The 27,703-nt window shown below is 40.5% G+C and overlaps 1 protein-coding gene across 4 annotated transcripts in view; it reads left to right on the plus strand.

Annotated features, from left to right (window-relative positions):
- The first annotated feature begins 234 nt into the window (after nt 1-234).
- The window catches only part of UVRAG (UV radiation resistance associated), a 352,369-nt gene continuing 324,900 nt past the window's right edge, over nt 235-27,703 (plus strand). For all 4 annotated transcript variants that reach the window (XM_066368977.1, XM_066368987.1, XM_066368997.1 and 1 more), the window contains exon 1: nt 235-543. In XM_066368977.1, the coding sequence (XP_066225074.1) occupies nt 427-543 (117 nt within the window). In that variant the 5' untranslated portion in view covers nt 235-426. The remainder of the gene's footprint in view (nt 544-27,703) is intronic.

The following is a 27,703-nucleotide window of genomic DNA, read 5'->3' on the forward strand; positions in this document are numbered from 1 at the left end:
CAGGAGACCCCGCCCTGTGGTAGCGAAAAGCCAATTAGACTTAGAAAAAACAGAAGCAACGCCCTAGGTTTCACCCCGGTTTGACAGAGGCAATTTAGGCCATCCTCGAGTCCCTCCGCCCCCATTCCATTCTAGGCGATGGACAGACATTTCACCAATAGCGCGTCTTCTGTCTGTTGTTGAGTCCCGCCCCTGTAGGAGCTGAACCAATGAGCAAGCCAGGTCTCGGCGGGGTGGTGGAGGTTGCACTGCGGTAATATGGCTCTTCCTTAGCCAGCGGCGGCGGCGGCCGGAGGTGGGGTAGAGCAATCTTGCCCCGCCGGTGGCTGGTGTTTCGACTGCAGGGGCTCTGCGGGTCGCGGTTCAGCAGTGGTGGCGGATGCCGGAGGAGCGCCGGCCCCGCCGCTTGGCGGCTCCTGGGTCAAGATGAGCGTCTCAGCGTCGATCGGGGGCCCGGTTCCCCCGCCGCCTCCGGGCCCGGCCACCGCGCTGCCTCCCGGTTCTGCTGCGCGGGCCCTGCATGTGGAGCTGCGGTCTCAGCAGGTAACCCTGCGGGCTCGCGGCAGTCGGAAGGGGCCGGAGGTGGCCCGTGAGGGGATCCCGTGGGCGGCGGGCTGTCCCTCTGCCACCGGGAGACTCCGCGAAGTGACCCGGAGAACTCAGAGGACTGACGGGGGGATCTGCAGGTTTTGTAAGGGGAGGGATCCAGTGATGGCCCAACCTCTGGAAGATTCCGGAGTCGGAGGAGAAATCCCGTTACTGGAGTTGGGCTGTGAAGAGATGAGAAGAGACCTAGTGAAACTCCCTGGGGACCTGGCCGGAGTCCGCCTTTTCCCCTAGTGGGCAGCTGGGGATTCCCTTGCGGAGACCCTCCCCCTAATCCCTCCTAGGGAGAAACCCGGGGAAGCCCTGGTGTCCCCGGAGAGACAGGGACTGCTCTTTTCCTTTCTTAGCCCACTTGCGAAGATTCCAGTTGCTGCTCTTTTCTACGGGAGAATCGAGGAGTCTTTAAGATTTCTAGCATTTACTTTTGATCTTTTCTAATCGGCTTCCCTCAACTTCTTAAGATAAATTCTTTGAGACTTTGGGGTTTCCTTTCTTACCTCAGACCCCCAAGGAACGCGTTTTAGCAACTTAAGGGTCTCTTCTTACCTCATTTCTTCAAACGAGTATCTGTGGGAAGGAGGATTAGATGCATATGTACAATATATCCGTGTCCCCATCCTTTTGCAAGAGTCTGATAGCTTCTTGGATCCACCTATTAGAGGGATAGAGAGAGCACTGAGTTTGGGGATCTGACAAAATCCTTTGTATCACCCACATATCTGTAGAGTATTTCTTACCTCTGTATTTCCCTTGCCCTACTTCTGTCCCCCAAGAAGAGACTTTAAAGGAACGGTAGCATTAAATAGACTCCAAGAAAGAACCTTTCATCTTCTTTATTAGTCCTTCCAAAAAGGGGACCTCAGAAAAACTGTCAATTATTGAGAGTTTACCTTGTTGGATTTGTGCTCTGTGCTAAACGGCTGGTAGTTCATTTAATTATCATAACTCTAATAAGAGATAGCTGTTTTTGTTAGTCCCATTTTGTAGTTCAGGAAATTGAGGCTTAAAGTTGCAAAATCACTCCCTGAAAGACTTGCAGTTAGTAAGTGGTGGGGCTGGGTTTCAGAATCCAGCATCTGACTCTAGCCCATGCACGTGGTTGTGTGCTGGAGACTTGAGATTTGAGCAGTTACCTTCGCACAGGGCATAAACTTTCTCCAACTTTCAATTTCTATTGTACCTGGGAAAGATTCATAAAGGGGTTGGGGCAGGGGTGAATGGGAAAAGGGATGGATCTGAATACAGGAAAGTGTGTGTGTGTGTGTGTGTGTGTGTGTGTGTGTGTGTGTGAAGAGGATTTAAAAGCCTGGTGTGTGTGTGTGTGTGTGTGTGTGTGTGTGTGTGTGTGTGTGTGTGTGTGTGAAGAGGATTTAAAAGCCTGGGAAGCGAATTTGTGGAGAATATTAGCTTAAGGTGAGTGAGATTTGGATCGTATTTATGAGGTGCTGGCAAAGGGTAAAAGTCTTGAGGGAGAGGGAAGACTATCCTTGGGAAGGAGCTTTAATGTGAAGTGTGTGTGTGTGTGTATGTGTGTGTGTGTGTGTAAGTGGATTGTGAGAGTGGATACTGGGAGAAGCAGTAGTAGGCACTATTACAAGCAGTCTGGAGAGAAATCCTAAGGAGTTAAGTGCCTAGAGGGGTTTAGTTTGGGTGAACTTTGGAAAAATGTGGAATTAGGAAAGAGAAAGCATTATGTATGTTTCACAGAGCTGTTCTCTGATAACATTTCACAGTTTAACATTGGAGGAAATAATCCAAATACAGCTCATGGAATAAATTCAACTGCATTTGTGTTTGTCAAATTTTTGCATTTGTGAGGAGGAATATAGAGTGACTTAAGTGTACAGTGAATGCTGTATGAATATTGAATATTTTATTTACAGCTTTCTGGGGGTGTCATCCTTCTTGAATTCTTGGAAGGCAGCCTATAGTATAACAAAACACTTTCACTTTTGCAGTAAATATTAATTTAGCTTTCTGAGTCCAGATGCCCAAATTTTTTGGGTGTAAATATGTAACATTAAAAAAATAAACATTTTTGTTAAAGTGTTATCTGTCTACAGTAAGTTGCACTGATTATTAGTACACAGCTTGATGAACTGTCACAAAGTGAATACAGCTGTTTACTACCTGGATTAAGCAATACAAAATTATTAGCATCCCAGAAGTTTCCCTTACATTCTCTCCCATCGGTCCTTCTCCTTTTTCTCTGAAGGAATCAAATCACTGTTCTGATTTCTAACATTAGAGATAAGTTTTTGCTTGTTCTTGAACTATCTATAACTGGAAACATGCAAAATTTATGATTATGACTGGTTTCTTTTGCTCAGTATTGTTTGTGAGAGTCATAGGATATGTATATGTATAAAACTTTTCTGTTAGCATTAATTCATTTTCTTATTTTTTGCCTATGGCTTTTGCAAAATTTCAAAGGTTTAGATAAATTGGAAATCGAAATAATTTTCTTTTAAATAACACTTTTTGAAAATTGTGTCACTTCAGTAGATCCCATGCTATTTAGGGTGTCAATATTTCTAAACAAATAAGCAAACCCTATTGATTTAGGATTTTTACTAAAGTTAATTATCTCAAAGCATAGATTCATTGGTTCCGCAGTCTACTTCTAAGGCAAGATTTTTCACCTTTAGCACTGTTGGCATTGTGGGTAGGTAGAAAGATGGGGCTATAAGGTTTTTAGTTCCATCCATGGCCTCTATCTGCAATACATCAACAGCACCTGCCCAGTTCTAGTAATTAAAAATGTATTTAGATGTTGCCGAATGTTCCTTAAGGGACAAAATATCTCCATGTTGAAATCCACTGTTGTTAAGTTTATTTTCATTTTATGATAGAGAATATCCCTGCTATTACTACTCATTTATCCCAGTCTTCATTAAATCTCATTGATTTTAATGGCAGTAATGTTTAAAATATTAATTTATAATTGATTAGTTCCAGAAATATTGGACCACCCCCATCTGCATCAGGAAAAAAGACTGACTTTTGTTTTTGCCTAAGGAAAGTCCACAAAACTATGTATAAGACCTAACTTATTTATGTCTTAGTTGAACCTGCTTGTCTTAAAAGAACAAACTTTAGTTAAGACTGTATAGCTTGCCTGACCTGTGGTGGTGCAGTGGGATAAAGCATCGACCTGGAACACTGAAGTTGCCGGTTCGAAACCTTGGGCTTGCCTGGTCAAGGCACATATGGGAGTTGATGCTTCCTGCTCCTCCCCCTTCTCTCTCTCTCCCCTCTCTCTAAAAATCAATAAATAAAATATTAAAAAAAAAAGACTGTATAGCTCCTGAACCTTTACATGTATGAATACTAACTATAGTCCATGATAGCTACTTGACTTGTCAAATGGAACTACTACTTAGTCTTTGCCTCCTTTTGCTTCTGTATGATCTTATGTTAACTGTAATTTCAGTATGAACTAGTCATCATACATTTTGAAGACTGTTTTTGCTCTGTAATTTCTGTTTGAGGTTTGTAATTACCTAGTGAATATGAGTTCATCTGAAGAATAAGTTCCTTCATACCCTTAGATGTAGGAGTCTTGAAATAAAAAATGTGTTTTGTGATAGAAACATTTAATATTTCCTTAAAGTTTAATTTAGAGCCTTTCTTTCCTTCCCAAAGACTTCCTCACTTAAGTATGACTTAACAGTGTATCTCAGATACTCAGAGTGGCTGGGGGGGGTGCTTTAGTGATTGTTCTGTGACCCTTTTTGGGGGCCACATATTTCTTTTTTTTTATATATATATATATTATTTTTGTATTTTTCTGAAGCTGGAAACGGGGAGAGACAGTCTGACAGACTCCAGCATGCGCCCGACCGGGATCCACCCGGCCCGCCCATCAGGGGCGATGCTCTGCCCACCAGGGGGCGATGCTCTGCCCCTCCGGGGCGTAGCTCTGCTGCGACCAGAGCCACTCTAGCACCTGGGGCAGAGGCCAAGGAGCCATCCCCAGCGCCCGGGCCATCTTTGCTCCAATGGAGCCTTGGCTGAAGGAGGGGAAGAGAGAGACAGAGAGGAAGGAGGGGTGGGGGTGGAGAAGCAAATGGGCGCTTCTCCTATGTGCCCTGGCCGGGAATCGAACCCTGGTCCCCCGCACGCCAGGCCGACGCTCTACCGCTGAGCCAACCGGCCAGGGCCCACATATTTCTTTAAGGTTTGGTAAAAGCTATAGACTCTCCTCAGAAAATGCACTCACATGTACATAAACACAATTTTGCATTCAGGTTTGGGTCTCTTGAAGTTTAAGTAGAAGAGCTCAGGTTAAATAGTACTAACCCAGTTTAGTCCCTTTCTTTTAAAATATTAAAAATTTGCTATTTAATATTATTTTTCTTAGTTGTTCATGACATTATATATACATCTACCACATTTTGCATAATAATATTTATGTTAAATTAACCATCATTGGTATAATTTTGGACTGTTTCCAGTTTTTCTCTATAAAACTGTAATGAGTATTCATATATAATTTCTGCAGGGTAAATTTTGAGCACTGAAATAACTCAGTCAAAGGAGGTATATATATATTATTACAGTATTATTATTTTTATTTAAGCAGGGGCAGGGGAAGGGAGAGAAATGAGAGGCATCAATTCATAGTGGCGTCACTTTAGTTGTTTATTGCTTGTTTCTCATTCCTGCCTTGACTAGGGGCTCATTCTGAGCCAGTGACCCCTTGCTTAAGCCAGTGACCTTGGGCTTCAAGCCAGCAACATTTGGGCTCTAGCCAGTGACCAAGGGATCATGTCTATGATCCCATTGCTCAAGCTGACGAGCTTGTGCCCAAGCTGGTGACCTTGGTGTTTCAAACCTGGGACCTCAGTGTCCCAGGTCGTTGCTCTATTTGCTGTACCACCACTAATCAGGCTATATTATTAATATATATTTTATATATAATTTTTTTTAACTTTAGGAAATATTAGCCAAGTGTTTCTCAAAGAGGCCATGCCTATTATACTGCTACCAAATTATGACAGGACCTGCATCTCTGCTTTTTGTTAACTTGGGGCTTCATAAGTTTTCTTGGTGTTTTCCAATATGATTTTATATATATTTTACATACATATACAGTGGTGGGATTCAGCCGGTTCACACTAGTTTGGCAGAACCAATACCTAATTTTTTGTTGAGTTTGGCGAACTGGTGTTAAAATGGCACTTGTAATCAGGGTTCTCTCTAAGGTGGGGTTTTTCAAAGATGAACATAATACATCCAGAGAAGAGAAGTCACCTGTTTCTAATATATCAAATACAATGACTGTTAGTCTAATCAGCCTATCTATAAAGGAATGGGATCCTACTCCTACAGTGAAAATATGGTTAAGGATAAATCACACAGTCGATGATGCTTACATAAAAGCAAAGAAAATTGCAAGTGAGGATGCCAATAAAGAAGCAATATGGAAATATCTTGAATCACAGTTTTATTGTTTTTTGTCAGGTATTTAATATTTTTTCCTTAATATTTTAAAACTCTTTCTTAAACATATGGTAATCTAGTTTTGTGTACCTCTTTTGTTGTTCTTATTTAAGTATTAAATGCATGAAATAATAAACTGCCTTTCGGTTTGTTATTATTTTGTCTGTCCATCATCTTTCCTGCACTTACTCTGATAACTGTAACTTACTACCCCGCCCTTTGGGAAATTGCTTCTTCATCTTCATGTGTTTTATTTTTTTAATTGAATATAATATATTAGTTTCAGGTGTACAACATAATGAGTTGATATTTTATATATTGTGAAATTTTAAAATAGACTTTTCTTTTTAGAACACTTTTAGATTTATAGAAAAATTGTGGGCCCTGGCCGGTTGGCTCAGCGGTAGAGCATCGGCCTGGTGTGCGGGGGACCCGGGTTCGATTCCCGGCCAGGGCACATAGGAGAAGCGCCCATTTGCTTCTCTACCCCCCTCCCCTCCTTCCTCTCTGTCTCTCTCTTCCCCTCCCGCAGCCAAGGCTCCATTGGAGCAAAAGATGGCCCGGGCGCTGGGGATGGCTCCTTGGCCTCTGCCCCAGGCGCTAGAGTGGCTCTGGTCGCAGCAGAGCGACGCCCCGGAGGGGCAGAGCATCGCCCCCTGGTGGGCAGAGCATATCCCCTGGTTGGCGTGCCCGGTGGATCCCGGTCGGGTGCATGCGGGAGTCTGTCTGACTGTCTCTCCCCGTTTCCAGCTTCAGAAAAGAAAAAAAAAAAAGAAAAAGAAAAAGAAAAATTGTGGAGAAATATTTTATATATTCTATACCCAATTACCTTGATTTTTAACATCTTGCATTAGTATGGTTCATTTTTTACAATTAATGAACCAATATTGATACATTATTATTACTAACTAAACTCTAGAACTTATTTAGGTTTTCTTAGTTTAAAAAACTGTGATAAAGCCTGACCATGCGATAGTACAGTGGATAGAGCGTTGGCTTGGAACTCAGAGGACCCAGGTTTGAAACCCCGAGGTTGCCAGCTTGAGCACAGGCTCATCCAGCTTGAGTGCGGGCTCAACTTGAGCATGAGGTCACTGGCTTGAGCGTGGAATTGTAGACATGACCTCATTGTTGCTGGCTTGAGCCCAGAGGTTGCTGGCTTGAGCCTGGGGTCGCTGGCTTGAGCAAGGGGTCACTTGCTCTACTGTAGCCCCCTGGTCAAGGCACATAGGAAAAAGCAATCAATGAAAACTAAGGTCCCGCAACAAAGAATTGATGCTTCTCATCTCTCTTTCTTCCTGTCTGTCTGTTCCTATCTGTCCCTCTCTGTGTCTCTGTCACAAGATAAAATAAAACAAAAAAACTGTGACAAAATATCTGTAACATAAAATTTGTCAGTTTAATTATTTTAAGCGTGTAGTTCAGTGGCATTAATTACATTCTCAGTGTTGAGCAACCATCACCACTATCTATTTCAAGAATTTTTCATCATCCTAACCACAAGGTGTACCCAATTAAAAGATAACTCCCCATTCTTTCCCTTCAGTTTCTGGTAAATTCTGTTTTCTGTCTCTGAATTTGCTTATTCTAAATACTTCACATAGTAGAATCATACAATATATTTCCTTTTGTGTCTGGCTTACTTCACTCAGCATAATGTTTTCAAGTTCATCTAGTGATATATTGTAGCACGTATCAGAATTTCATTCCATTTATGGTAATATTTTTTAGCATGTATATGCTACATTTCATTTAACCATTCATCTAATGATGAATCTTTAGTATCTACCTAATGAACTATTTTTCTATGCCAGGATTTCATCCTGAATACCATATATAATTGTTTTCTTTCCTTAGCCTCCTCTTGATTGTGACAGTTCCTTAGACTTTCTTTGTTTTTGATGACTTTGACAATTTTGAGGGCTAGTCAGGTATTTTGTAGGATACCCACTTTATTGAAATTAGTCAGATTTTTCCCCCCCCATGATCAGACTGGGATTATGGGTTTTTGGGAGGGAAGCTAGAGAGGTAAAGTATCATTTTCATCATATCCTACCTATCAAGTGTACATACTGTTAACATGACTTATCACTGTTAATATTAACCTTTATCACCCCTGGCTGAGGTAGTGTTTGTCATGGTTCTCTGCTGTAAGGTTGCTCTCTCCTGATTACCCCTTCATACTGTTTTCTTTGGAAGTGTAACCAAAGGTCATTGGTGCCAATTCAATGCTAACAGGAATCCACAGTTTGGGGTGAGGTAAAGAAGGAAACTTTATTCAATGCAAAACAGTTCAATCATGATACAGCACTGCTGTGAAAACAGCACAGCTGTGAGGCAGCCCTAGGGTGAGTGGCCCTGGGTCCAAGCTTCTCTCTGGCTAGACATCGATGCTCTGTTCCTGGCTGGTCTGTTCCACTCTGTTCTGGTCTCTTTGTCCTGCTCTGATCTGGTCTGCTCCAGCTGGGCATCTTGCTGTTTTAGCTAACCTACCCTAGAAAACAGCAATCTTTGGTGGAAAGGGAAAGTGTGCTCTTGGAGCCAGACCAGAGCTGACTTATAATAGACAGAAGTCCCCACTCGTGGCACCTGATTGGTCTGTCCTTATGCAAATGAGGACTTCAAATTCTTGAAATTTAATTGGTCCAAAAGGCACTGTCTTGATTGGTTGGTGAAGAAGCTGATGGGGTTATAGCTGTGTAGCTCTGATGGGATGGAGAAAGCTTCAGTTCTACTGGTTGAAATAAGATTCCAGGAACTTCTTTATAAGGGCAGGCTCAGATGGCAGAAACACAGTGCAGGCAGGCAGTTCAATGCAGAGGCAGGTAGTTTTCTTTTTATATTTTATTTCTTACAACACTGTGCTGATTACATAGTAGGAAATCAGTGTATTTTTATTTTTTTATTTTATTTGTATATGGGTCTTTCCTTCGAAGAATTTGACAGCTTAAAGGGAGGAAGGAAATGGAGTGGAAGCATACCAGAAAAAAGATCAAAGAAGCACAAAAGCTTTATAAAGTTTAAGTTAGCTGTGTGTGATATGTTTCCCCCTTACATGTTTATGTTTATATCTTAACTTTTGCCATCCTAATGTAATCACATATATATATTTTTAAATATTTTAAAAAGGTCTTTTGTTGGTAAGGCCACTGAAGGTAGAAAGGAAGCTATATCTTATTGTGAATATATACCCCATGCAATGCTATTAACAATTTCTCCACAAATATTTATTGAGCCCCTTCCTTGTGACTCAAATAAAAAAATAAAATGTAGTTTTATATCTATAAAATAAAAGGATGACAATTTTTGAGCTGCTGTAGCTCTTGTAAACCAAATAATGTCAGGAAGCTTCAGAAAATCAAAACATCAGCTTCTTAAAATCATGATTTTTATGTGACAAAAAGCCATCAGGAATTTAATAATTTTTTGTTTTTCCTGTGAAAATGTTTAGTTTTCTTTTGAAAGGAAAAGCTATGTTCTCATTTAATATTTGCTTCTTCACAGGGTCATAGTTAACTTTGTGGCAGAAAATTCAGAAGTGAAACTGACTGGAAATAGAGCAGGAGCAGAATTGAAACTATTAAGTTGGGCCTGAAGTGTGTGGTGAAATGAAAAAAAATTTAGGTCTTCATAGTTTCCAAAAGTGGACTTTGATAATCTGTGTGTTTTTACTTGTCAGACATATTACTATTGGGAGGGGCAGGGGAGGTGGTAGAAATATTTGTCATTTTTAATATACTCAAATATGTGCAGCTACTAAGTAGGGGTGTTTCAGAAAAATTAAAGACAGTATGTTAAGAGAGGATATTTTAGCTTTTGTACTTTCATGTTTAATGACATTGTTACTGGACATGGGACCTGGCCCTCCCAGTTTGCCTAGGGCCAGCTTGTAATGTGTGGGTCCTTGACGTTGTGCAGGAAAAATTTCACAACAGGCGTCCAGGTGATTTTGAGAGTAAGCTTAATAAGGCTGGGGCCAATGAAATAAGGAAGGGCCTAGAATTGAAGAACAGGGGAGCCTAGGTGGGGCTGCTTTGGCTCACTGGGAAGTCAGAGAAAAGGGGGCCTTGGAGACAGGTTCAGGGGGTGAGCCTGGGATGAGCTACCACTGCCCACTGCACCCCTGGTTGCATTAACTGCCAGTCCATGGACCAGTCACCAGAAATTTCCTGCCAGACTGCGAAAGCATTGATTAATTACCCTGATTGTTGTATGAAGATTATAGACCCAATGGTCTTAGTCAAATTCACTTATGCTCAGGGTGATTTCTGCTTTGAAATAAGGCAGACATAAGTCTCCTATTCTGCCAAAAATAATTCTATTTCACTGGTCCCCAAAAGTAAAAAGGTTGAAAACTATTGGTAGGAGATACACTCTTGAGGGGAAGAAGGGGTGGGTGTAGGGAAGGGAAAGGGCAGGCAGGCTCTGGGGAGGGTACTCAGTTGTAAGGGATTTTAACCCTTTGAGTAGTATGAACATTCATGTACATCCTTGTGCCTCCTGACCATCCAGAGTACGATTGTACAAAAGTTTTTACTTTAAAAATGTGTAAGGCAACATTAAAATAAAGCAAATGTACGTTCTTCTTGTTTCCATAAACTGGTTATCAAACAAACATGATTTTAAGTTAAAACAGTAACTGAAACTAATTTCATTTTTTAGAAAAAAACTCACTCCCTGGGGGTCCGCAAGCATGAAAAAAACTCACTACTTAAAGGGTAAAGGGTGGGGACTTTAGGAGCAGTCCCAGGAAAGGGTCCGGGTAGAATATTCATCAACTCTCCAGATTCGTCCTATTAGGGTCGTGGTCTCCACTGATTGGCCAGTGCCAGGGCAGGGTGTCAGTCAGTGCAGCTGGACCTGAGGTCAGCCGGTGCATGGCTTGTCTGGTTTTGCTGCTTTTCTGGGCCTGCAGCTGAAACCCAACTGTGGTCTAGATATTACCTCTAGGGCTTAATGTTTAAGGGAGTGGTGGTACAAGGGCTTGCTTGTATGGGTGGTGGTATAAGGCTCTTCTCCTGGTCCCTTGATCCTTCTCTAAGGGTTTCTAAACCACATGACTAGCAATATGCCTGGGGAAGAAAGGTCCAGGGGGGGGTCCGAACTGCATGACCAATGATATGAAAGGTCAGGAGGTTTAAACTGTATGACCAGCTGAGGGAGGAAGGGTCACTCTGGGGCAAAGATCCTTGTCTTCCTAGTTTTCCCTCTTGCAAGGCACCTGTGGCTTTCTGCCCAGGTGACCTTCTGTGCCTGGCCTATAGTCCTTATCTTGCTCATGTCTGTTTAACTACCTGCCACAATATCAGTCATGTTTCAGGAAAAGGTTTTTTTTTTTTTTTAAATTTTTACTTTTTAATTTGTTATTAAATGAGAGGTGGGGAGGCAGAGACAGACTCCTGCATGAGCCCTGACCAGGATCTACCCAGCAAGCCCCCATCAGGTGATGCTCTGCCAGTCTGGTGCCACTGCTCTATTGCTTGGCAACCAAAGTATTTCAGCTTCTGAGGCAGGTCATGAAGCCATCTTAAGCACCCGGGGCCAGCTTTGTTTGAACCATACCATTTGAGCCATGGCTGTGGGAGGAGAAGAGAGAGATAGAGGGGGGAAGAGGGGTGGAGAAGCAGATGGTCACTTCTATGTGCCTTGACTGGTAATTGAACCCAGGACTTTCACATGCCGGGCCGACTCTTTACTGCTGAGCCAACTGGCCAGGGCCCAGGCAGAGTTTTTAATGCCTTGTGTTTTAGCAGTTGCATACTTAGATTATCCTGGTAGAGGAGCACTTGGAGAATGGAAAACTTGACATTGGAATTTTAAAAACACTCCATTATTTATAGTATATCTTCTTGGGTCAGTATTATATAACCTTGTTTTCCATCTCACTTTAAGATGGACACATGAATTTTGAATCATTGACTTTTATAGATGAAATATCTGAAGCGCTCAGGTGAAACTATTTTTCTGTCTATAGCCTTGGTCCATCTGTTTATTCTGGCCCTTAAGGAGTTAATAAAGAGTATTCCTTGAACAAATCTGAATTGATTGTCCTGCTGTTCCTGCTAATAGCAGAGACCTGACAGGACCCTGGGTCTCCAATGAGCAGTTCCACTGTACTTGGCTGGGTATTTTGAGAACTTGTTTCTTAAACTTATCTTTGTGCTTTGACAGGTTATGACAAGTTATGACCACAGCTTTGGGGCTTTTAAAAATTAATTAATTTTAAAAGATTTTATTTATTGATTTTAGAGAGAGGAGAGAGAGCGAGAAAAGGGGGGCGGGGAGAGGAACAGGAAGCATCATTTTGTAGTTGCTTTCTGTATGTGCCTTGATGGGGCAAGTCTGGGGTTCCAAACTGGCGACTTCAATGTTCCAGGTTGACATTTTATTTACTGTGCCACCACAGGTCAGGCCACAGCTTTGGAGATTTTAGGCTAGAATTTAAATGGGAGGAAGGTTGTATTTTAAACTAATCTTTACAGGTGAAGCACTGGTACTCCACCTCACCCCCCTAATTATGCCTCTTATGGCATAAATTAGAGTGAAACTTTGGAATGTCCCTCTGTAGTTTTAAGTGATCAGTCTTCTTGTTTTGTCCCTGGGTACTTACTATGCCTATCCTTCTGTGAATATTATAGTTAAGAAGGCCTGATTCTTTATTTTTTAAATTTTATTTTATTGATTTGAAAGAGAGAGAGAAATACTGACCTGTTTCCGTATGTACTTGACCAAGGATCAAACTGGGAACTTCTACATATTGGGATGATGCTCTAACCAACCGAGCTATCTTACCAGGGCAAGAAGGCCTGACTCTTTACCTCTGGTGATTGTGGAGTTTTTGATGTCAGAAATTTTATTCTGTATAATATATGACGCTGATTGCCATTGACCTCATTTACTAGTAATGTTATTAGGCCTTGAAAACTCTGGTCAAGAGGCTGAGACAGATAATGCTAAAGCTAAGCATTAGAACCAACCACTTAGGAGTTTTGCTTTGTGTGTTGGTCCATTGAAATATCTGGCACTTTTCCTACCATGGTTTTTAGAATATCCTAAAAGATAAAGTCAGACTATTTTTGAAAATAATAAGGAAAATCAGGAAACTGAAACTGGCAGCTACCTTGAGCTTTTGTCAGACTCCTGAGAAAGAAAAAAGAGAGGACAGAAACAAATAAAAGTAGAAATCAGAGTTTTATGATCTGTTATTTCCAAGACAAACTTGGTGTTCTTTAACATGAACTGTACTCTTTTTGACCTATAAGTAATTCATGTGTTCATGAGAGCCTATGTTAAAACTAATTCTAAGTTGAGAAGTAGGAGAAACTGATGCCGTCAGCATTTATTCAACAAATATAGTATTTGTTGAGTAAAGTACCTTCTTTGAATTATGTTAGTCACAGGATTAGAAACTGTATGTTTTGTTTCCTCTAATCTACTTAGTAGGTCTTTCAGGGAATACAAATTATTTTGTCACAGTTGCAGTCTTTTTTTTTTTTTTGGTATAATACAGGAAAACCCACCTTTTTAAAAATGCAAACTGAAATATCTTTAATACTAAATAACTAAATAAAGTTATTTCAGAAAAAACTTTTTTTTAAACTTTGTCTACTGTAATGAATAGAATAATGTCACTGAGAAAACTGGTACTGCTTTTACAGGTCCAAAGTGCAAGGTACCCAAACTTTGAAAGGCTAAAAAAATGCAAAACTCCAGAGTTTGGAGAAAGGAAAGGTTTATTGATCGAAAGGCACCAACTGAGAAGATGGAAGACCTAATTTTCAAATTTATCTTTGGAAAGTACAGAGTTCGGGTTTCTTTTTTCTTTCTTTTTTTTAATGGTATCATAGTCCAAAGACCTTTTCTTTTTTTTTTTTTTTTTTTTTTTCATTTCTGAAGCTGGAAACGGGGAGAGACAGTCAGACAGACTCCCGCATGCGCCCGACCGGGATCCACCCGGCACGCCCACCAGGGGCGATGCTCTGCCCACCAGGGGGCGATGCTCTGCCCATCCTGGGCGTCGCCATATTGCGACCAGAGCCACTCTAGCGCCTGAGGCAGAGGCCAAGGAGCCATCCCCAGCGCCCGGGCCATCTTTGCTCCAATGGAGCCTTGGCTGCGGGAGGGGAAGAGAGAGACAGAGAGGAAAGCGCGGCGGAGGGGTGGAGAAGCAAATGGGCGCTTCTCCTGTGTGCCCTGGCCGGGAATCGAACCGGGGTCCTCCGCACGCTAGGCCGACGCTCTACCGCTGAGCCAACCGGCCAGGGCCCAAAGACCTTTTCTAAAAATGAAGAGAGAGAGAGAGAGGAAGAGAGCGAAAGAAGGGGGGAGAGCTGGAAGCATCAACTCCCATATGTGTCCCGACCAGGCAAACCCAGGGTTTTGAACCGGTGACCTCAGCAAGCGAGGTCGAGGCTTTTATCCACTGTGCCACCACAGGCCAGACCGGAGTTTGGGTTTCTTAAATGTCAAGGGAAGGGGAAATGGGAGGGGCAAGAGATGACTGATCACTGCACACATCTGGGATCAGCAGGGGTTGGAGGAAGATTGTGCTTGTTGCTGTGAGCATGGTTACAAGGTTTCTGCAAATCTTTCATAAGCAGAACATATTTTATTTTTCTTCTTAAGTTATAAGCAGAATTTCTGTAATGATTAGCATGTCTATGCAAGACTAAACAGAAGTTATTAGCCTGATGGCCATGTGAACAAAGCAGGCTTGAACAAGAGTCAGAAAAATGGAGCATTAGGCCTGACCTGTGGTGGCGCAGTGGATAAAGCGTCCACCTGGAATGCTGAGGTCACTGATTCAAAACCCTGGGCTTGCCTGGTCAAGGCACATGTGGAGTTGATACTTCCTGCTCCTCCCCCTTCTCTCTTTCTCCTTTTCTCTGTCTCTCTCTCTCTCTCTCCCCTCTAAAATGAATAAATAAGTAAAAATAATTTAAACCTGAAAAATTAACTATTAAAAAAATATTAAAAAAAAAGAAAAATGGAGCATTAGACTGTTACACTGCTTTCATCCACTAAAATATTAATGTCTATGTATATCTGAGAAGCAGCAATATGAAGAAGACTTTCTAATTTTTTATCTTGAAACTAGACCATAAAGCAAGGTAGGCAGGTGGGCTGTGAGGTGCTCATTACAGGCCTAGGATAGTTTATAGAACTGTATACATTATAAGATAGAATTGATCCCATTATAGAATTGTATATATAGTATGTATTTCAGGCTAGTTTTCATGAATTGACTTAATGGAATCTATTCTACATGAAAGGTATTTAAAATATGCATAAAAATATAGAACAGATATCCAGGTGCTCTGGAGTGACTGTTTTACTTTGGTTATTCATATATTTCTTTCAAGAGCCATCAGGCTGATTATTAGATGGGTCACTAAAATTGCAGAATTTCTTGATTACATATATGCTGCATTTTTGATAGCATTCAAACTCGGCTATTTTAACAATATCTGAAGATCATCTTGGTTTGGGATGGTGGGTGGGGCAGAAAGGTCAGGAAGGATGTCTCCAAAATATAGATTCTAAAACTGAGTCATGAAGAAGGATTAGGTGTTGTGTACTTAATTGTAGGCATTCATTTTACTCCGTCTTTGTGATTACCATTTACTACACAAGATTCATGGTTCCTAGTCATCCACCATTACAGAAATATCCTTTAAAACTTGTTATTAACAAATTTCCCGCTTTTATCTTTTTAGCTTTGCCATGCTGCCTTGTGTTTTTAGTAGTTAATCTCTTTGAAACCATTCTCATAGTATTTTTAGCCACAGTAGTTAAAACCATCTTTCCATGAAACAGGTGAGGAAGTCAGGGCCCAAGAAAGAACATGTTGGGTATGAACTCAACACGGAGGAGGTTGAATTCATACCCAGCTATTCTGGTTCTAAATTCAGAGCTTTTTCTACCATTTTTCTCTGTTTGCTTGTTGAATTTAAAATGCAATTTTCCAATTTAGTCTTTGCCTCTAACTTCACAAACCTGTATAACTCAAGTTAGATGGGTAGATTTTGAAGCTACAGGTAAACGGAGCACAAAGACTGAGGAAACTTTCAGGTGTTTGATAATAATAGTAGTATAGTATTATTGAACCATCATCATATGTGCCAGCACTGTGTCTAAGTACTCTGCAGTTACTTCATTTACTCCTCATTACAGCTCCATGAGGTAGAAACTGTTACTAGTTCTATTTTATAGGTGAGGTACTTGAACCTTAGAAAGGTTAAATACATTCCCAAGTGAAATAGCAGAGCTAGAACTCAGTGTTTGGGTAATTGGAATAATTCTCTGATGTTGAACTGAAGCACACTTTGTTTTTTCAGGTTGATTTAATTGAACTCAATTTGTACAAAATTAAAAAGAGGAATAGGGGCAGAGGCCAGGACTTTGACCCTTTTGAGTTTGTGTAGGAAAGATATTCAGAGGTATTTAATCTTCTGTTTTGTGTAGTTCCTGAAACCTCATGGGTACTCAAAAAATGTTGGTTAGGGTACAGTGTAGAGGAGAGAATTAGGAAACTGTGAGAATGTTTGTGAATTGTGAGTTTATTGAGACATACTGGGATAAATGATTATACTAGAAAGAAGTTTAGGGCCTGTAGATTTTTCTAGTAAAGCTTGATTAGAGAAGAAGAACTTATTAGATAAAAGCAACATGGGTTAGTTCTAAGGCAAAGAGAAGGAGGTAATGGAAAAGAAATAATGGAAGTGAAGACATGAAGATGCTGGCTTAGATTTACGAAGTTGTAATTTGTTACTCTTGGTAGGTTTGACATATAGATTCTGCCTGAAATCAGTATTAAATTAATATTTAATGCCTTGAGCTATTGTTTGCAGGAGAGGAGGTTGATATATCTATAAGAGAAGGAAGCTGGTTTTGCATAGTATAGAGAGCAGTAGTAGCGCTAGGGCAATGAATGAAAGCTGTGGAAAAGAAGAAACATATATCAGAGATATTGTGAAGAAAGGATTGATGAGCTGGATGGCTGATTAGTGATGGAGGTGGGGGCATGGACACCTGCCAGGCAAAGATATCTCAAAGGTTTTGAAACTAGGTATCTAGGAAGCAAATATGTAGTGTACGTACACAGCCCGAGATTAAGCCTGGATCCAAATATTGATTTTGCTGCATATTAAACAGTGTGAATATGGGTAAGTTCCTCTACTTAGGGCCTCAATTTTAGTATCTGAAAAATGAGTAAGATGGCTTAATTAGTGCTTATCAAACTTAAAATGTACATATAAATTACCTAGGGATATTATTATTAAAGTGTAGATTCTAATTGAGTAGGTCTGTGGTGGGACTTGAGATTCTGCATTTTCAACAAGTTCCTGTGTGATACTGAGTAGCAAAGGCTTAGCTTCAGGATCTTTTGCAGTTGTTCAGTTTCTTTTTCTTTTTTTTTTTATTTATTCATTTTAGAGGGGGGGGGGAGGAGCAGGAAGCATCAACTCCCATATGTACCTTGACCAGGCAAGTGCAGGGTTTCGAACCGGCGACCTCAGTGTTCCAGGTTGACACTTTATCCACTGTGCCACCACAGGTCAGGCTCAGTTTTTTAATTCTATTGATCTAATATTTGTCTTTTGAGGAGCTGTTATACTCTTGTGATTTTATCCTCTATTTAGATAAGTGAATTCTAAATCTGTATCTTTACTTCAAATTACAAATGCCTAAACCAATTTATCATCTTACCCTGATAACCACATCCCTTTCTTGACATCTCTATTTCTGTTGAGTCCTTTACAGTTTTTCAGCTTTTGTATTCATTATTTCATTTGTTCCTTAAAATAACCCACAGAAGTAGGCATGCAGGAAATATCTCCATTTTATGGAAGGGAAAACAAGCTCAGAGATTTAAGTAATTTGCCCACGGAGAAGTGCAGAACCAGCCTGGAGCTCAGGATTGTTGACCCTGGTTTGAGGTTTGCCACTGTCATACTGCTTCTAGTATTGGCTGTCACAGACACCTGTACAGCTTAATGGTTGGTTGCCATATGTTTGTTTAAAACGTAAATTATTTTATTTTAAAATTTTTACTTATTGATTTTAGAGAGAGAAGAAGGAAGAGAGAGAAAGAGAGAAACATAGATTTGTTGTTCCACTTATTTATGTATTCATTGGTTGATTCTTGCGTGTTCCCTGAGCAGGGATTGAACCTGCAACCTTAGAATATCGGGACTACACTCTAACCAACTACCAACTGAGCTACCTGGCTAGGGCCTAGTTTTATTATAAAAAATAGATAATATATTCATGTGGAACATTTTCAAAAAGTATGTAAAGAGATACTGTGAAGGGTCTCCATACCACTCTGTGCCCCAAATACCTGTTTTCCCTTCCCTGGGGCAACCAATATTGTTAATTATATTTTATGCATCTCTAATAATGACATAATAATATTCTTTTTCTCTCTTATGAATGACAAATGATGATATGTTAAACACACTGACTTTATAAACTGTTTTGTACTTTAAGAAAACTAATAGTGTGTCTTACAGATTATACCATATAGGTCACAAAGAGCTACCACATAATTTGTTCTTTATGGCACATAGCATTTCACCATAGGATATAGCATAATTTGGCTAATCCCCTTTTGATGGACACTTGTTTCCAGTTTTTTGCTAATACAAACAGTAGTGTATTACATACATTGTATTGAATAACTGCAAGCATTTTCCTTCTTGTATGTGTGAGAGAGAGAGAGAGAAGAAGGGAGAGGGATGAGAAACATGAACTCATAGTTGGCGTTACTTTAATTTGGGCTCAAACCAGCAACCCCGTGTTCAATGCAGTCAACCTGTTGAGCCTGCAGTCAGGCCCACACCTTAGGTTTTGAACCTGGGTCCTCAGTGTCCCAGGTCAAAGCTGTGTCTACTGTGCCACCAACGGTCAAGGCTCTGCAAGTATATTTTTAACATAAATGAAGAAGTGGAATTGCTGAGTCAGAGAATATGTGCATTTGTAATTTTGTTAGGTATTGTGAGATTGCCATTTGTAGAGGTTGCTTCTGACTGTGTTACTGGACTTTTTGGTTTGTGCCAACTTCAGTGTAGTTTTAACTTGCATTTCTCTTATGGAGTGAGGTTGAAAATCTTTTCATATTTAAATGCTATTTGTATTTCCTTTTCTGCAAACTGTTAGTATTCTTTGCCATTTTTAAATTTCAGATTGTTAGACTTTTTTTTTATTGATTTCTAGGAATTCTTTTATGCTTTAGTGAAATTGTATCATTATGTGAATTAAACATTTTTTGTTAAGTTGTTTTTTCCTTTTCCATTGCATAGGATAGTTTTTCCCTACAGAATTTAAAAACATTTTGTGTAGTAAAATATATTATTTTTCTTTTTATAGCTTCTGAGTTTTATGTTCTTCTTAGAACTCTGAGGTTTTAAAATAATTCTTCATTTTTTTTTTATTTTGGCACTTTTATGCTTTAATTCACATTTAAATATCTTTATCTGTTTGGAATTTGATAAAAATGATAAGGGTATATTTCCTCCATATATGTTTAATTTCTTCTCTTTTCTTTTCTGATTGCTACTGTTACCTTAACATCTTTTTTTTTAAATTTATAAATAAATTTTTATTAATTTTAATGGGGTGACATCAATAAATCAGGGTACATATATTCAAAGAAAACATGTCCAGATTATCTTGTCATTCAATTATGTTGCATACCCATCACGCAAAGTTAGATTGTCCTCCGTCACCTTCTATCTATAATAGTTTTCTTTGTGCCCCTCCCCCTCCCCCTCTCCCTTCTTGCCTGCCGCCTCCCCCGCCCCTAACCACCACACTCTTGTCCATGTCTCTTAGTCTTGATTTTATGTCCCACCAATGTATGGAATCATGCAGTTCTTGTTTTTTTCTGATTTACTTATTTCATTCCGTATAATATTATCAAGATCCCACCATTTTGTTGTAAATGATTCGATGTCATCATTTCTTATGGCTGAGTAGTATACCATAGCGTATATGTGCCACACCTTCTTTATCCAGTCTTCTACTTTTTTTTTTACAGTGATTAAAGCCTTTAAGCAAACTTTTCGTCAATACAGCAAGAATCCATAAAAGAGTAGTGTCCTTATGTTCACCAAGTCCAAGTTGGTACCAACACCATTCCATATCTCTGCAAATGCAACCCAACCCCAGTTCAGTCTGTTAGGAGCTGTCACAAGGAGCAGGAGTCCAGGAAAAGTCCACATCCAGGAAAAGTCCGCATGGCACTGGAATTGTTGTCTCCATTCTATACTTTGCAGCTCACGTACAAGTCCCAATGACCACTGCTTCTAGCTGGTAATGATTTAGGTAGACTGGAAAAGCCATCTGCAGCATGTGTGGATATGGAGCTTCTGTTCTCCTCTGCCTGGAGAGATGAGACCAGGTTGCTTTTCTCTGGAACTCTGCAACTGTGGCGTGGTAAAGAGAACCTTGGGATACACTAAGCTGGGTGGCAAAGGTAAATTCATAATAGAAGATGGCAAAAGGGGGAAAGAGAGCTCTAAATTAGGAGTAGGTCCCAGCCTGAAATATGAGTGGGGCATTGAGGTAGGAGGAATAAAGGAAACACTATATATTAAACAAAGCAGCAGAAAATAGGACTGTCAACACCCACAACAGAGATCTTCGAGGGAAGAATAAAAAACCTGACTATTCAGGCAAGACATAGTTAAGTGGCCCTTGTGCAAATGAGATCAGTTTACCTGCTTCTTGGATGAAATACCCTAGGCTTGTCCACAGTGTTGTATGTGGGGCCGATGGCCCTGGGCACCTTCAGCCTTCAGTGGCAAACCCCAGCATTCTGGGCAAGGTTAGGTCATAGGTGGCTGGAGCAGGGCTGGGAGAGACTGAACCCTCCCTTAGAGGAGCGAGGGGGAAGCCTACCTTCCAGTGTCCCTTTTTCCTCACAGCAAAGGCATGTAAGCCTGGCAGGCTTTAGCTCAATGACCTTCCTATTCACTATTGAAGCAGGACCCAGATGGAATCCTATGAGACCCCTTTGGGGCATTGGAGCCTTTAAGGGCATATCCTAAAAGCTGGTAGTTCCCCTGATCTCTATTGGGCTTTTTCTGCCTCTTGGTACCTTAAAAGCCATGCTCAGAAGATCTCGCTGAGGGGTTTGAGGATCTCCTTCCGCCTATATAAACCTTTTCCGTTTATGTGGAGCTATTTGGAAAAGACAAAACAGTGTTATTAGCTGGATCAAATGAAGGAAGGTAGAAGTTTGCAGGAGAAAAAGATTTGGCGTCTCCTGTTCATCAGCATTCAAATGAAATTTAAAAATTTTTAGGTAAAAAGCATGATATGGTAGACGCGTAGGAGTTCCAGGATATGACTTCCCCCTTTAAAATTTTTTTAAATTGACCTTAAAATATTTGCTGGGTACACTTTAATAATACCTTGACTTTAAAGATTGTAAGAAATACCCATAATTCGAAAGGTTTGACAAAATACAGTAAATGCTTTTGCTACATATGCAGGAGCATTGTCAGTTTAACCAGTTTAGGAAATTCAATAATAGAACAATGCATACAGAGAATGAGCTGTAACCTGCTTAGCAGCCTCTCCTGTTCTGACAGAGGTTAGTATAAATCCAGATAGGTATCCACTGTAATGTGGACATAGGACTGTTTGCCAAATGAAGGTATATGAGTAACATCCATTTGCCAAAGTTGTTCTGGGAGGAGTCCTTGAGGGTTAACTCCAAATGAAGGGAGAGATTGTAGTATAGGACCCCTTGGACAGGATTTACCAATCTGCCATGCTGCTTCCCGAGAAAGTTGAAGCTGTTTACGCAGTGTTCTGGTGATGAATAGTATGAGACTGAATTGCTCGATCTGTCATGGTTGCTCCAAATAATTTTCTTTTGGGTATCTTGATCAACAAGGGCATTCCCTTGTGCTAAAGCTCCAGTAAGCATGGAGTGAGCTCTAGTATGTCCTATAAAACATGGAGCTCTGTGTTGACATACAAGTCTTTGAAGAAGGAGGAACTGCTGAAATAGTTCATCAGCAGTTGTTTCTAAGACAGCAGTCTTTATAGTGGAAACAACCATAAGTAAATATTTGCTGTCTGTATATAGATTAAAGGAGGAATATGGCAAATGCTGAAAAGCCATGATAATGGCATATAATTCTAGTCTTTGAGCTGGTTTTAAGTTGACTGTTTCAGTACAAAGTTGTCCATTGATTTGCAAAAGCGATTTGCCATTTAATGGAAGTTTCCCAGAGTCATTGTTGATCCTTTGAAAAAAGGAACAACAATAATTTTGAGGCTCAAAACCTATAAGCTGAAGGGTCGCCTATGCCCCTTGATAATCCAGGAGGTGACAAGATCAAAATATGGAAGTGTATTCCATGGGCTATTAGATGGTTCAATGTGCCCAAGCTGTAGCTGCTCTTGTACCAATTGAGCAGCTGCCCTAAGTTTCTCCTGAGAAAGGGGCCATTGGTCTACCCATACAGGATTATCTGATTTCCAAGTAATTGGGTCTGCACGATGCATTATTGACGTAGCAGGAGCTACCAAGGCGCCTATGCTAAATTTTGATATCCTAATCCACACCTTCTGGTATTGGGTGCCACTTCTATGGGGGTGAGAATTCCTCTGTTACTTTAAGATCTTTACTTGATAGTTCTTATTTCTCTAGGGGTACACAAATACAGGTTATATGCAAATACTACACCATTTTTTTTTATCTTTTATCCTTTTAAAAAAAATTTTATTTAGAAAATTAAATTTAATGGAGTAACATTGATCCATAATAGTACATAGGTTTCAGGTAAACATCTCTACAGCATTTGAACTGTCTGTTGATTATGTTGTGTACCCACCCCCCAAAGTCAAATAATTTTCCATCACTGTATATTTGTCCTTTACTCTCCTCCCCCACGCCTCCCCACAACCCTATTTTCCTGGTAACCACTTTACTTTTATCTATGTCCATGAGTCTTAGTATTAGTCTTCTCTTCATCCTCAACTCCAACCATTATCTAATTAGCCCCTATTAAGTCCCTTATCTCTTTTATCAATCTTTTCTTCATCCTCAACTATATCTATTATCTAATTAGCCCCTATTAAATCCATTTTTTCTCTAAATTCTATATGGTTTTACCCTTTCTGTTCCTATTGATATTACTTTAAACTTTATGGAAATTTTAATGAATAATTTAATATGTATATTGAAATATCTACAGTCATGGGGGATTGGTTTTAAGACCTCCTCCCTCTATACCCAAATTCTCAGATGCTCAAGTCTCATATAAAATAAATGGTGTAGTATTTGCATATAACCTGTATTTGTGTACAGGCTATAACAGGGATTCCCTACACATTTCTTCATTTGTGTGGATTCAGCATAGTGCTCATTGATATATGGCAAAGTCAAGTTTTGCTTTTTGGAACTTTTTGGGATTTCTTTTATTTTTTTTAGGATATTGTCAGTCTGCAGTTATTTGAATTCACAGATGCAGAGGACAGACTGTATTGTATATATCAATGTATATTGAAATACATATATAGAGAAGGAATATAATGAACTCCCAGGTGCCAGTTATCCAGTTTTAATTACAGTTGCCTCCAGCAGGTCTATCTATACATCTAAGGTTTTATCTATACATCTACCTACTTGTCCTCCCTCCCTCACCCAATTATTTTGAAGCTAATTTCAGACACAATATTACTCTTAACACTTGGACCACTGACAACTGCCTTCTGTCTTCTAATTTTTACCCCCTCAGTCATCCTGTATAATTCTGTATCTTTCTTCTTTAGCCTTATATTTCTAAAGTAACAGTGCTTTGATACATGCTCTTTGAAAGTATACTGTTGGATAGACTTACCTCCAATTGGCCTTTTCGTATGCACAAACTCCAGTACTTTTGTAAGATTACATATTCTGAAATTAGGAAATGCCGTTTGTATCCCCACAGTTCCTAGAATAGTCTGTAAAGGAAATGCCAGCAAGATAAAACAGAAAAGAAAAAGGAACAAGAGAAGAAGTAAGAGAGAGACAGGCAGAGGAAGATACCAGATTCGTCACTGCAAAGGACTGCTTCTTAGAGCAGTACTACTCAGTGGAATCAGGGAGGCAAGAAGGCAGGCTTGGATCGTCCACCGAGATTGCGGTGAACACGTGTAGATAGAAAAGCCCAGAGCCCCAATGTGTAAGAAAAGTAGAAAGTTCAGAGATAAATTTTGGCCTGTTTTATAAATTAGCAGTGTTTAAATAAATGACAATTAAATTCTAAGACCGACTTGAACTTTGGTGAGAGCAGAGTTAATGTCAGAAGAAAGGCTGTAGTTCCAAGGTTGTGTCATTTGCAGTAGAGAAAGCTCTCAGGGGTGAAAGTTATAAAGTATTTTATGAGAGATTAGAGTTGATGGATTGTTTGTTTAAATTTGTAACATTGGCTATTGGCACCATTTGCTTATAGTCAAGGGCACCAAATACTAATATTAAAGTATTTTTGTGTTCTTTCAGTACTTTCCACAGTGAGTCTTTCAGGTGCTATAAAAAGATTCTAAAAAATAGGTGATTGATCGTACTATAATATAGAGGGGCTTTTATGTTTTTTAAAAAAATTTATCAAGCTTAAATTCTTGATTCAGTAATTTAGCATTTGTGTGTGTGAGAGAGAGAGAGACAGAGAGACAGAGAGACAGACAGAGACAGTCAGAGAGAGGGACAGATGTACAGACAGCCAGGAAGGGAGAGAGATGAGAAGCATCAGTCCTTCATTGCGGTGCCTTAGTTGTTCATTGATTACTTTCTCATATGTGCCTGGATTGGGGGGGGGGGCGCTACAGCAGAACAAGTTACCCCTTGCTCAAGCCAGCAATCCCGAGCTCAAACTGGTGAGCCTATGCTCGAGCTGGATGAGCCCTTGCTCAAGCTGGCGACCTTGGGGTTTCGAACCTAGGTCCTCCACACCCCAGTCCGATGCTCTATCCATTGTGCCACTGCCTGGTCAGGCAGTAATTTAGCATTTTTATCTTCGGTGGAAATGTGGAAAACTAATTTCCTTCTAGTAATAGTAATCTGAGTTTACTGGCAACAGCCTGGGCCTTAATTCTTCCATTCCAGTTAGCCTTGTCCCAAGCTGAGAATAAATGCTGACCTGAAATGAGTTGAGAAGAGAAAATGCGGGAGGTGTCCAGAAGTTTGACTACATTTCCAAAGCAAGTGCTACTTTAAAAAATTACCTTATAAGGCCCTGGCTGCTTTGTGCAGTGGGAGAGCGTGGTCTGGCATATGGATGTCTTGGATTTGATTCCTGGTCAGGGCACACAGGAGAAGTGACCATCTGCTCCTCCAGCCCTTCCCCTCTTCCTTCTCTCTTTCTCTCTCTCTTCCCCTCCTGCATCCATGACTCAATTGGTTCCAATACATTCGCCAGGACACCCTACCTCAGGCATTAAAAATATAGTACCTTGGTTGTGAGCATGGGCCCAGATAGGCAAGCATCAGCACCAGACAGGGGTTGCCGAGTGGATACTGGTCGGGGTGCATGTGGGAGTCTATCTCTCTATCTCCCCTTCTCTCACTTGGAAAAGAAGAAGAAGAAGAAAAAAGTACCTCATAATATCTGTGATTTACCTACATTAGGGCTCAGCAAACTATGGCTAACAATCACTGGGTTTTGTGACATCTGATGAACTAAGAAAGGCTTTTATGTTGCTAAAGGATTATAAACAAGTACATACCAAAAAAAAAAAAAAAAAAAGAAAAGAGAGAAAGAAAGAGAGAGAGAGAGAGAGAGAAGAAAGAAGGAAGGGAGCAAGGGAGGGAGGGAGGGAGGGAAAGAAAGAAAGAAAATGAATGATTATGCAGAGACAGGATATGCCTTGAAAAGATTTACTTTTTGACCCTTTATGAAACAAGTTGGCCAACCCTTGATATATCATTCAGGATATATAGTGTAAGGTATTTTTCCCCGCCGAGAAGGAAGGAAGAGGTCTCGGAGCCACAAAGTGTGGAATAATAAACGGCTTTATTGAGTACAGAGTGTGCATCCCGCCCGGCAAGGTTCCCTGGCCCCGAAGAAAGAAAGATGGAGGAGAGATGGAGGTCAGGGAAGTTGCATGGATTAAACCGCGTGGGAGATATTTAAAGGGTCCCTCTAGGGAAGTGGAGCTAGTATGACGTGGTGAAATTTCACTGGCTGGCAGACGATCACTTCTTTCCAAATGGTTCCTGGGAAGCTTCCTTTGGCGGGCTTGGTTGTGGGCGGTCCTAGCCAAAGTTCCTGGGCCTAGGTTCCCCACGTGACCATCCCCCATTATCCACTGACCTTACATATAGTATATTTCTTTACATGAACATTTAAATTTTCTTGCTCTTTTGTTTGTGTTCTGTATTGACACTTTGTTTTTTTAATGGTGATATAGCTTTCCATTGTATGAATGGACTACACTTTAAGAGTGGTTATTTAGTTTTTGCTTTTATCGCCAATATTGGACTAAGTATATTTGCACACATTTTTGTGTCTTGGAGAATTGCTTGGTCATATCTTATATGCAATTTAGAATTTGATAATTGTTGTTAAATCGCCTTCCCTTCAGATTGGACCAATTTATATTTCTCCCATTGTTGTTATTCTTACTCATGTCAACCTTGACAGAAGTAAAATAGTTTGACTCTTTAATCAGATGAGGTCTCTTCGTTTTCTTTTGTTGAGTAACAAACAGAAAATTTAGGGGCCTAAAACAACATCATTATTTAGTTTGCTCACAAATAATTCAGTTTCGTTTGGGCTTTGTGGAACAATTTTTCTGTGCTTTACTTGATGTCAGTTTTGGAATTTCAAAGGCTTGGGGCTGAAATGGTTGTATGTCTGACTTTAGCTGGGATCTCGGCTCAGGCTTTGGAAATCTTTTCCATGTGGCTGCTTGGCATCCTCACAGTAGGGTGACTGAATTTCAAGACTCCACTGAGTAATGGAGGAGTGGCAACATCACAGTGTAAGAGAGCATGTGGGATGGGAAGTATTGTTGCAGCCATTCTTTGGAAACGGCAGTCTGCCACAAGGTAGAACGTTTGTTTTTGAGTGCATATCTTTAATTATGAGTGTGATTATATAATTGACCCTTGAACAACATGAGTTTGAACTGTACAGGTCCACTTATGTGTGGATTTTTTTTTTTTTTTTGTATTTTTCCAAAGCTGGAAACGGGGAGAGACAGTCAGACAGACTCCCGCATGTGCCTGACCGGGATCCACCCGGCACGCCCACCAGGGGCGACGCTCTGCCCACCAGGGGGTCACTCTGTCGCGACCAGAGCCACTCTAGCGCCTGGGGCAGAGGCCAAGGAGCCATCCCCAGCGCCCCGGCCATCTTTGCTCCAATGGAGCCTTGGCTGCAGGAGGGGAAGAGAAAGACAGAGAGGAAGGAGAGGGGGAGGGGTGGAGAAGCAGATGGGCGCTTCTCCTGTGTGCCCTGGCCGGGAATCGAACCCGGGACCCCTGCACGCCAGGCCGACGCTCTCCCACTGAGCCAACCGGCCAGGGCGTGTGTGGATTTTTTTTTCAAAAAATATATTGGAAAAATGTAGATTTCCATACTGTTGTAATGTAATCATATTGATTATACTAGGCTTCCATAAAGCAGTCATATTGCTGCTTCATTACCAG

Source organism: Saccopteryx leptura, chromosome 1 (genome assembly GCF_036850995.1).
Source record: "Saccopteryx leptura isolate mSacLep1 chromosome 1, mSacLep1_pri_phased_curated, whole genome shotgun sequence".
Classification (NCBI taxonomy): domain Eukaryota; kingdom Metazoa; phylum Chordata; class Mammalia; order Chiroptera; family Emballonuridae; genus Saccopteryx; species Saccopteryx leptura.